The sequence below is a fragment of the Leucoraja erinacea genome, chromosome 4 (genome assembly GCF_028641065.1).
Source record: "Leucoraja erinacea ecotype New England chromosome 4, Leri_hhj_1, whole genome shotgun sequence".
Classification (NCBI taxonomy): Eukaryota; Metazoa; Chordata; class Chondrichthyes; order Rajiformes; family Rajidae; genus Leucoraja; species Leucoraja erinaceus.
The window spans coordinates 94,023,100-94,034,399 of NC_073380.1; the positions used below are offsets into that span (position 1 = coordinate 94,023,100).

The 11,300-nt window shown below is 44.1% G+C and overlaps 1 protein-coding gene across 1 annotated transcript in view; it reads right to left on the minus strand.

The window, feature by feature from the left end:
• Positions 1-6,113, minus strand: part of LOC129696067 (uncharacterized) — an 85,892-nt gene extending 79,779 nt beyond the window's left edge. The window contains exon 1 of the mRNA XM_055633475.1: positions 5,988-6,113. Within this exon, the coding sequence (XP_055489450.1) occupies positions 5,988-6,113 (126 nt within the window). The remainder of the gene's footprint in view (positions 1-5,987) is intronic.
• Positions 6,114-11,300: the final 5,187 nt, after the last annotated feature.

An 11,300-nucleotide genomic window follows, 5' to 3' on the forward strand; every position in this document is an offset into this window, starting at 1 on the left:
AATCCATATTACAATGGACACTACTATCAGAGACAGCTCATGATTTGGTTTCCGTCATAATAGCTGTCCCTCGAAAGGATGTGACTGGATCAGCTCCAGCCATGTTTTAGATATCAGCCGTCTACTCGAGCTTCATGGACTGCTCATCGCCAACAGCAGCAGGCAATGGCACGTGCTAGAGCCCCTAACCCTCCACCAATCTGCCAATAATCATCACGCACATTAAAGACATTTGCACATATCTGCATTGAGTTCATGTTGTGTCTGTTTTAGTGGAGCCCTCCTGTACGAGTCAAGTACGTATTACTCTACACATCACCAGAAACAAGGCGGTGGCTGGAATCAAGCCATAGGTTAATCGATAGATTAGAGTGAAGCTGCTTAGACATGCAGCACATAAGATTAGTACGTGAATTAGCTTCCCGAGCGCAAAATCTACAAGGCCTGATAACATACGGCCTGCATCCTGTGGACTAGAGACAGCTGCTCTCCTAATCCAGCTCCTTCGAGGGGCTGTGACTGTGTCACCAATGTGGCTGATTGTCCACACATGCGCAATCACAAGAGAAAATCTTTTACCTAATCAGGACAATTCCTGCTTTATCAAATCTCTTCCCAGTTGCAGGTAAAGCGATGGTGGTCATAATTACTGCCATCAGGCAACACAAGGGTTTTGGCCTGAAACGTTGCCTATTTCCTTTGCTCCATAGATGCTGCTGCACCCGCTGAGTTTCTCCAGCATTTTTGTGTACCCTCATCCCTATAACCTGTTCAATGATGCTCAGTTTCCTTCTGGATTCAGCCTGGCATCTGACGTGGACACATACGAGGAGAGAGTAGCTGCCGTCAACATCATTATAAGCCAATGTATATCAAAAATATGCTCGACGACTTATTGCTTGTCCAGGACCCATTACAGGAGTTCCACGTCTTTAAATGCTTCAGCAATTACTTTCACTCATCACAAGATCATGCATGGATGGACTGATGTTTCCAGTGTCTATAACTCCTCTGACACTGAAGGGGCTTCCAAGCAGTTCAGCATAACATTCAGGCTTAGACTGATCAATGCCAACATTCGTGCCGGGTGATATATACCACAAGCAGACAGGACGGGTCTCCACCCTGACTTTACACTGGGTAACCTCAAAGCACCTCACATCAACATTTTGGTGTGAAACAGCAGTATAACTGGACTGGCCAAGTCAATACCTTATCCAGAAGAGCAGGTGAGAGTGGAAATACTCTGACAAGTTGCTTATCTTTGATTAGTAGGGGTGTCAGGGGTTATGGGGAGAAGGCAGGAGAATGGGGTTGAGAGGGAATGATATATCAGCCATGACTGAATGGCGGAGTAAACGTGATGGGCTCAATGGCTTTACTCTGCTCCTATAACTTATGAATTCATGACTACATGATTCATTAGCAATGTATGAACCTTATAACTTCACTGGCAGGAGCAGGGCTCAAATGAAGGGCTTAATTGAACAGTCATCATACCTTTGGATGAATACAGCTTAAAGAACCCCTAAAACACCATCGATGATAAATCAGTTTGCTTACATCATGCTCTTTGAAATTAAACAGCATATTCAACCTTTTATCATTTGGGCTGCATATGTGCAATCTACTGAACCAATTCACCACGTTTAGCAGTTGCACCTGGGTTAGGCTCGATGCTGTAGCTTGCAGAGCCCCTGCCTCACAGTGTCAAAGATCCCGGTTCGATCCTGACCCCAGGTTCTATCTGTGTGGGGTTTGGATGTTTTCCCTATGACCGTGTAGGACTGGAAGGTTAATAGGTAGCTGTAAATTGCTCCTTAGTTGGATTAGGTTATCCATAGTTGATGATCAGTGTGGACTCGGTGGGCCAAATGGCTGGGTCTCTCTATATCAATGGGATTTCCTTCCTTCACCTCTGCCACCATCACGGAGAATGGAAAATGTAACGATAACATGGGAAACTTAAACATTGCCTTCCTGATACCACATCATCAAGGCTTGGATGCACATTAGTATTCCATTATCTTGTTAGTATCCAGAGCTTTGCTGCACAGGAACAGTATCAATGTCTTGTACAGTGCTCTAGGAGAAAGATATACACTGAAGGAAATGAAGAAACCTTTCTAAATCACCTTTCTAAATCCAAAACACAACATTAATGAAAGAACATTGACCTGAACTGTTATCGCTGTCTCTCCCTATCTCACCCCCACAGATGCTGCCTGACCCACTGAACATTTCTCACGCGCACTGACTTTACTGAAAAATTACAACCATCTGATAATGTTGTCTTGATGATCATTTTGCATTGAAGTCACACTGTGTGGAATTAATGGTAAAATGTGTCAATGCCTTTTTAACAAGTTAACACCTTTGTTAAAGTTGCATACACATATATCATATGGACACATTAACACATTAATACAGAGTTTTTTCATTAACATATGTATGGTATTTCATTTTTCTTTCAATGCCAGTAAAATATGCTGAATATATGCTAAAATATATCTCTCTTATGCTGAGAGAATGGAGCGGCTGTGCTTGTATACTCTGAAGGATAAGAGGGGATCTTATTGAAACATAAGATTATTAAGGGTTTGGACACGCTAGAGGCAGGAAACATGTTCCTGATGTTGGGTGAGTCCAGAACCAAGGGCCACAGTTTAAGAATAAGGGGTAAGCCATTTAGAACTTAGATGAGGAAACGCTTTTTCACACAGAGAGTTGTGAGTCTGTGGAATTCTCTGCCTCAGAGGGCAGTGGAGGCCGGTTCTCTGGATACTTTCAAGAGAGAGCTAGATAGGGCTCTTAAAGATAACGGAGTCAGGGGATATGGGGAGGAGGCAGGAACGGGATGCTGATTGGGGATGATCAGCCATGATCACATTGAATGGCGGTGCTGGCCTACTCATGCAACTATTGTCTATTGTCTATTGTCTAAAACAATGTTAAAATAAACAGCAAGTGGAAAAGCATATAATCACAATTTAGACCATAGAGAGATTTAAGAACGGCATAGAACCCATTTGGAAAGCAAGCCTATGAACTCACAGGATGCTTTCCCACTTAAACACATGAATGTACTAAACATCCAAGCTATTACTTATTTGCCTGTCATTTTTTACTTTAATAATATAGCCTTCTTTTCAATCAAACCATGTTTATCAACAATAATCCTAATTGTCGAGATAAAGGCTATTAAGGGTAACAACGATGGTAAAACAAGGAAACATATTTATGACGCCTACTCAATTAAACTGTTGGGTGATTAGACCTGGCCTAATTACACCAGCCCAGTCCCATGTTAACTGCATCAAAGTAAGCAAATGCTTTTGATGCTAAACCTCCAAGGTATCTTATGGAAAATGTGCTAAAAGCCTTCAGGAAGTGCTAAGGTTGGCAGTACACAGACATAATATAGAACACATGAAAACAAAGCACCTTCTTTATTTGATTCAAGGCGCCTGGGTGTTAGCAACAAGTTTAACATTTAGAGCAGTCGTTGCAAAATTGATGCTGATGATAGGTGATTGTTGTGGCTTTTGGGAGACTGGTGGACCAGACTCAGGCCATGGCTGTTGGTGCCCTAGGTGCAATTCACATGTACATACCTCCGAGAATCAGGGTTGAATACTTTTGCTGGCTGTTAATTGATCAGTAAAAGCTACAAAGGTAGACAAAAATGCTGGAGAAACTCAGTGGGTGCAGCAGCATCTATGGAGTGAAGGAAATAGGCAACGTTTGGGGCCGAACCCCTTCTTCAGACTGATGTGAGCTACAAATTGGGGTCCACCTTGCTCTCTCATCTTGTCCGAACATGGACCCAAATGATGTCCAATGCTCCCTGCTGGATTCAGCGGGCAAGCCCTTTTTAATGTGGAAATCAGACTCCAATACTGTATTGTTAACAGAAGACAGGTTGCTTGTTTTGGTTGGATCTGCGCACAACCTCATAATCTACGAAGGAAGGAGGTGAAGCAGTTTGCCAAATACAAATTGTCAAATTTGTTGAACATGTTCACACCACCCTCCCTGTAAATACCCATCCTGCCCTATCTTGTGACCACCCTGGTGAGATTTCCACCCGATGCCTGGAAATGGCTGTGAGCGATAGGCAGTACAGAGGTACGGAAATCGGGAATCTTGTGCCCTGGTGATGAAAGACCCTTTGCAAGACCACGCTCTTCACATTTTATAGAATGTTACTCCTTCAAAACACATCAGGAAGAGCCAAGAATGAGAGGATTTTGGTATCGTACGACCGTGTTTGAAAGCATAGATGTAATGAGGTTGCTTTTAGTTGTGGTGAAGTCAAACCAAAGGGCTATAAATACAATATATTAATCACTACCGCTGAAATGCTTGGGGCCAACAGCAAAGGCAATCTCAAATAGTGCATGGGAGAGAATAGAATTACAGGATTTGTGGAAGTGAGTGAAATGAACTATGGTGGGATGAGGATTGCAGAGCATTGACCAAATGAACCAAATAGCCTACACAATTAATGATGTAGAATTACAAAGAATTTGTAATGATGTTGGTAGGGACACAGATATAGTTGTACTGTGGGTACACAAAAATGCTGGAGAAACTTAGCGGGTGCAGCAGCATGAGCAGTATGGAGCGAAGGAGATAGGTAACGTTTCGGGTTGAAACCCTTCTTCAGACTGAATAGTTGTACTATATTCTATTAACAACTGTATTAAGTTCACTTTCTGGTGATCTACACACAGTTGCATTCAAATCATTCTCCCAACGCACACTTCTTACTTGCTGAGAAAGTAGCTTCAATTGAGACAAGCAATGAGAAATGCATATGAACAAATAGATTATATTGTTCAAGAAGGAACTGCAGATGCTGGAAGATCGAAGTTACACAAAAATGCTGGAGAAACACAGCGGGTGCAGCAGCAACTATGGAGCGAAGGAAATAGGCGACGTTTCGGGCCAAAACCTTTCTTCAGACTGATGGGGGGTGGGGGGGAGAAGGAAGGAAAAAGGGAGCAGGAGGAGCCCGAGGGCGGGGGGATGGGAGGAGACAGCTCGAGGGTTATGGAAGGGGAGGAGACAGCAAGGGCTAGCAAAATTGGGAGAATTCAATGTTCATGCCATTCGGACGCAAGCAACCCAGGCGGAATATGAGGTGCTGTTCCTCCAATTTGAGGTGTTGCTCACTCTGGCAATGGAGGAGACCCAGGACAGAGAGGTTGGATTGGGAATGGGAGGGGGAGTTGAAATGCTGAGCCACCAGGAGTTCAGGTAGGTTATTGCGGACTGAGCGGAGGTGTTCGGCGAAACGATCGCCCAACCTCGGCTTAGTCTCCCCGATGTAAATCAGCTGACATCTAGAGCAGCGGATGCAGTAGATGAGGTTGGAGGAGATACAGGTGAACCTTTGTCGCACCTGGAACGACTGCTTGGGTCCTTGAATGGAGTCGAGGGGGGAGGTGAAGGGACAGGTGTTGCATTTCTTGCGGTTGCAACGGAAAGTACCCGGGGAGGGGGTGGTACGGGAGGGAAGGGAAGAATTGACAAGGGAGTTGCGGAGGGAGCGGTCTTTGCGGAAGGCAGACATGGGGGGAGATGGGAAGATGTGGCGAGTGGTGGGGTCACGTTGGAGGTGGCGGAAATGGCGGAGGATTATGTGTTGTATTTGCTGGCTGGTGGGGTGAAAGGTGAGGACTAGGGGGACTCTGCCCTTGTTGCAAGTGATTATATTGATGTAATTCCTATTCAATTTTAAATCGGAAAGATTTTTCAACACATTTTCAGAGTTCTTGTTTGCAGCAGTTGCCTGCCTGTTCACTGGAAGCGACTGGTTGTAATTGTTTTCTCTCAAAGGACTGATCCCTCATGGTTTAAAAAAAACAACATGAGCTTATTGGTGCTTTTCAGTCACCCTCATATTTAAAAACCCACTTCCTTGTCATAAACCTTTGGTGTTGCCTCCCAACATCCCCTCATCGATCCACCATTCATTTTACTAGCTCATGCTTATGTGAAGCACCCTGCAATGTGTTGCTACCACACATGTCCTTGGAGGTGCCGATTATGTACTCCCACAGACAATAATCTGGGCTGCTGTGCTCCCCAGGACTCTTGTTCTCCATTGTCAAGTACATAGGTTATAGGAGCAGAATTAGGCCATTCAGCCCATCAAGTCTACTCAAAGCTATACAAGGATGTATTCACACTTAGCTTTGCTCACCTAGTCTTTACACCTCAATGGTCAGAAGGTGTTTCAGGTCTGCTATCACACTGGCCCCTAAAACAAAACAAACGAAAAAACTGCTGGAGGAACTAAACAGGTCAAGCAGGTTCTGTGGAGAGAAATGAGTAGACAAGATTTTGGGGGTGGACATTTCTTCAGACTTATTTCCCTCCACAGATGCTGCCTGGCCTGCTGAGTTCCTCCAGTAGTTTGATTTTTCACTCCAGTTTCAGCGTCTGCAGTCTCTAGTGTCTCCATCAGTGACCACTTCACCACTGGAGTCGATGGTCTACAAACAGGACCACCAGCTCAGTCTGGGTCCAAAGTTCCCTGCTCAAAACTGAGCTCACAAAACACAAATCGCAATGCATCTATTAAATCTCAGAGGGTTAGGTCTCGGTTCCAGGGACTCAAGAGGATTAGGACATCTGGGTACCATTCGAGAGAATTATTATTGTCTATGCATCTGTCACATGCATGTGGATAAATGTGAGGTTATTCACTTTGGTGGCAAAAACAGGAAAGTAGACTATTATCTGAATAGTGGCCGATTAGGAAAAGGGGAGATGCAACGAGACCTGGGTGTCATGGTACACCAGTCATTGAAAGTAGGCATGCAGGTGCAGCAGGCAGTGAAGAAGCGGTAGGTGGCGCGCGCAACTCTGCAGCCCGTCCGCGTTTTTATTATTTTTTGTCTATGCTTCTATGTAGTTTTTTTTATTTTTTGTTGGGGTGTGTGTGGGGGGGGGGGGGGGGGTGGAAGGGGGGGGGGAGGGGGGGGGTAACTTTTAAATCTCTCCCTGCACGGGAGACCTGACCTTTTCTTTGTCGGGTCTCCGTTGTCGTTGGGGCTGCAACGAGGAGCGGCCTCCAACAGGAAGACCGGGGACTCTGGTGCCGACGACTCACCTCACCGTCGCGGAGCTGGCCGAGTCCAGAGCGGGTGGAGCGGTGGTGGAGCGCTGCTGCTGCTGCGGCCCGACCTCCGGAGATTCGGAGGCTGCAACTGCGGGTCTGGCGGACGGCGGCACCGGGAGCCCGCGGGTCCCTGGAGGGAGACCGCTTTTCAGGGCTCTCGCAACGGCGACTTCTCCCGCCCGAGTTGCGGGGTCGAAGAGCTCCTGGAGCGGGGCCTTACAGCACCGCCCCGCGCGGCTGGAATGGCCGCGGGACTCTGCGAGCGCACGCCGGGGTCTCTAACATCAAGAACCCGGTATGCGACCTTGCATCACCCGGCGTGGCTTTAATGGCCGCGGGACAATCGCCATCGCCAGCCGGGGGCTTTGACTTTGACTCTGGCATCGGGGGGGAGAGTGCAGTGGAGAGATAAGTTTTTTTGGCCTTCCTTCACAGCGATGTGATGGATGTTTATGTAAATTATGTTGTGTCTTGGGTCTATTTGTTTGTAATGTATGGCTGCAGAAACGTCATTTCGTTTGGACCTCAAGGGGTCCAAATGACAATTAAATTGAATCTTGAATCTTGAATCTTGAATCTTGAGAAAAGCGAATGGTATGTTAGCATTCATAGCAAAAGGATTTGAGTATAGGAGCAGGGAGGTTCTACTGCAGTTGTACAGGGTCTTGGTGAGACCACACCTGGAGTATTGTGTACAGTTTTGGTCCCCTAATCTGAGGAAAGACATTCTTCCCATAGAGGGAGTACAAAGAAGGTTCACCAGACTGATTCCTGGGATGTCAGGACTTTCATATGAAGAAAGATTGGATAGACTTGGCTTGTACTTGCTAGAATTTAGAAGATTGAGGGGGGATCTTATAGAAACTTACAAAATTCTTAAGGGGTTTGGACAGGCTAGATGCTGGAAGATTGTTCCCGATGTTGGGGAAGTCCAGAACAAGGGGTCACAGTTTAAGGATAAGGGGGAAATCTTTTAGGACTGAGATGAGAAAATCATATTTCACACAGAGAGTGGTGAATCTCTGGAATTCTCTGCCACAGAAGGTAGTTGAGGCCAGTTCATTGGCTATATTTAAGGGGGAGTTAGATGTGGCCCTTGTGGCTAAAGGGATCAGGGGGTATGGAGAGAAGGCACGTACGGGATACTGAGTTGGATGATCAGCCATGATCATATTGAATGGCGGTGCAGGCTCAAAGGGCCGAATGGCCTACTCCTGCACCTATTTTCTATGTTTCCATGTCACCGCAAACCCTTCAACTCACACAGTCTAATGGACAGACTCTCTTTGGGACATTGACCCCCATGCCTCTCTATCCCAGTTGCAGGAGGGATCAGGAGTGTCAGCACAAGGGAAATTAAATACTATGTTTAAGATGTTTATTGCAATGACCTACCTACAGTGAAGGGCGAAAATAATCCTCATTGGATACACCAAATTTATTGTGAAATAATTGGAAACTGGAAAAAGGAATTATGAATTTGGATGTCCGCCTGCAAGACTGGAAGTAAAAGGAAGCCATGCACACAAATAATAAAAAGCCCCGTATTTACAGTATCTTGTTAAATCCAGCCATGAACATAAGTGAACGCACTGCACTGAATTATATACATGCCTCCATAATCCCCAATACTTGGAACGAGTCCCCCCCTGGTTGAATAAACTTGAACAATTCACAGTGACCCCTTATTTGTTCTTTGGGGTCCCGGGATTAATAATAAAACCGAAGGGATTGATATGAAATGAGAGACACCTCTGAGTCACATTTAACCATAACTACTCGACTTCCAGCAACAGCGAAAGAAGTAGGAAAAATGATTAATGGCTGAAGGACAAACAGACAATTCATGTTTTAAAGTTGCCAATGACACAGAAGGAAAGATCACATGAGTCAGAAAGGAATGGGACACTATGAAAAGCAACAGCTGCCTACTGAGGATCTGCCTACTATGGCTCTGGTCCCAGTACCCGACGAACTATGGGCAAAGCATAAGAATCATGTGGGATGAGTGTATTCAGCCCCTGAACATAAACTGACTATAAAAAAGGGGAGCTGCTTTGCCATGAATTAAAACAATATTGGCCACAGAGGCTGAAGAAGGGATAGCTATAGTCTTTATGCTTGACATGATTGTCTTTATTGCATTGAGCACTATCAGTGAAAATGCAAAGTCTGTGTAATAGATCCCGAAAGTGTGAAGACATAAAGACGTATTATTCTGTCATCCATAATGACAGAAGCCGACACCTTTACAGTAATTGAACTATGTTCAGCCTTTTACCCCATATACCTGCATAAAGACCGATAGCCTATTGTTCAGTGGCTTTGCCAGCAGTGGTGGAATAACATGCCAGCCTGCTTACACGCTGTAACAGCGAAGGACTACAATTATAGAATGTTAAGCAGTGAACTAGCTGCTGTAAGGTAAACAAGCTTCTTTATCTGATTATGATTTTGGGTTTATGCCATAACCCCTTACGAGCTCAAGGACAGATTCAAAACCAAATTACAATCAGACACGTAATGCTTCTAGTTCATGGTATCTTGTAACATTGATCTTATGGATGTTAATCTCTTAAAGAAGCTATAAACTAATCTGCAGATCCCACAGTCATGGATAAATGGCATGAAGCAATTAAAGGGGAAATTTGTATAAGAGTTAACGGTAACAGACTGAAACGTATGAATTCTAAATATTACTCTTCATTTTTTATATAAACTCTGCACAAAGATAGTTGACAGCTCCTTTCTCAATGCTTGATCATTTTTGTACGTAATCATGTTAACTGTTTTACAACTATAGTATATTAAAAATCTTTCTTACTATGAAATAAGTTTGATCATAAAGATCAACAAAGAGGAACCTGTATTATAATAAGAAGAGTGTTGTGCCTAGATCCCTGATGAATCCTCTAATATAATGACCTTGCTACCCACATTTCCCATGTGAAATCGTGAAAATCCATAAGGTTGACAGTGACATGCATGCGTACAATGAAGTAAAATGGGAGATGCTGGCCATTCAGTTGGCTTGATGGACTTTGGAATACTATATTACACTTCATAATTTTATTAATCATCGCTCTAAAAATGTATTGTTAACTGCTTGCGACCATTATGTACCTACCGGGGATTGGGAATGTTATCATAAACTGATTAAAAGGAAGGAAGGTGGAAGTTAAAAAAGATTTATACTTACAAAATGGATTCAGCTGAAAATAAGACAAGCTGTCACCTTCTTCTATTCAATTGCGAAGCCAGCAAAATGCACTAACCTTTGCTTTCAGTACACTAACAAGGCTAACAAACTGTTGATGTTCATTTTCCAATAACAAAAGCGAGCTAACAAGCACAGCTTCATGAAGGTCTCCTCTATAATATAAACATTTAGAGATATTCAGATTCTTGGCACTAACCCTTGCTCTATAAGATTATAATGCGTGTCATAAGTAGAAAAAAAAACAAAATGCTTGTTCTGCAGAAATATAGCCTTCTCATATAACCATATATGGCTAAATCTTCCTTTGTCAGAAGAACCTGTCAATCTTTAGAAGCAAGAGGCTGTACTATGCTCTGTAGATAAGGTATTGCTGAATCATTGATTATTGGAGTATATATATTGCCTCTTTGGGTGGGGATGAGAACTGTATAGTCTGTAATCTGCATACAGTAAAGAGTTTACCACACCCGCCTGGCCAAATAAAGATTGTACTGCTTGATTAGTAATTTTATTTGCATTTTTATCTGTTCAAGTACATTGAACCACAACAGAATGGCCTTGTTCTGTACTGTACAACTCTTTCACTCTCTGACTTCACTCCCATTGTCCAGCGTGTGTGTGCGGCACAGAAATGAAGCTGGTTGAGCTGCTACCTCACAGTGCCAGAGTCCTGGGTTCGATCCCGACGTTGGGTGCTGTGTGGGTTGCGTTTGCGCCTTCTTCCTGTGACCCCGAGCGTTTCCTCCAGGTGCACTGATTTCCTCCCACATCCCAAGGAGTGTGGGTTTGGAGATTAATTGCCTTTGTAAATTGTCCTTAGTGTGTATGGAGCCGATAAGAAAGCGGGATAACAATAGACAATAGGTGCAGGAGGAGGCCATTCGGCAATTCAATCCAGCACCGCCATTCAATGAATGAATGAATGAATGAATGAATGATGATGAATGA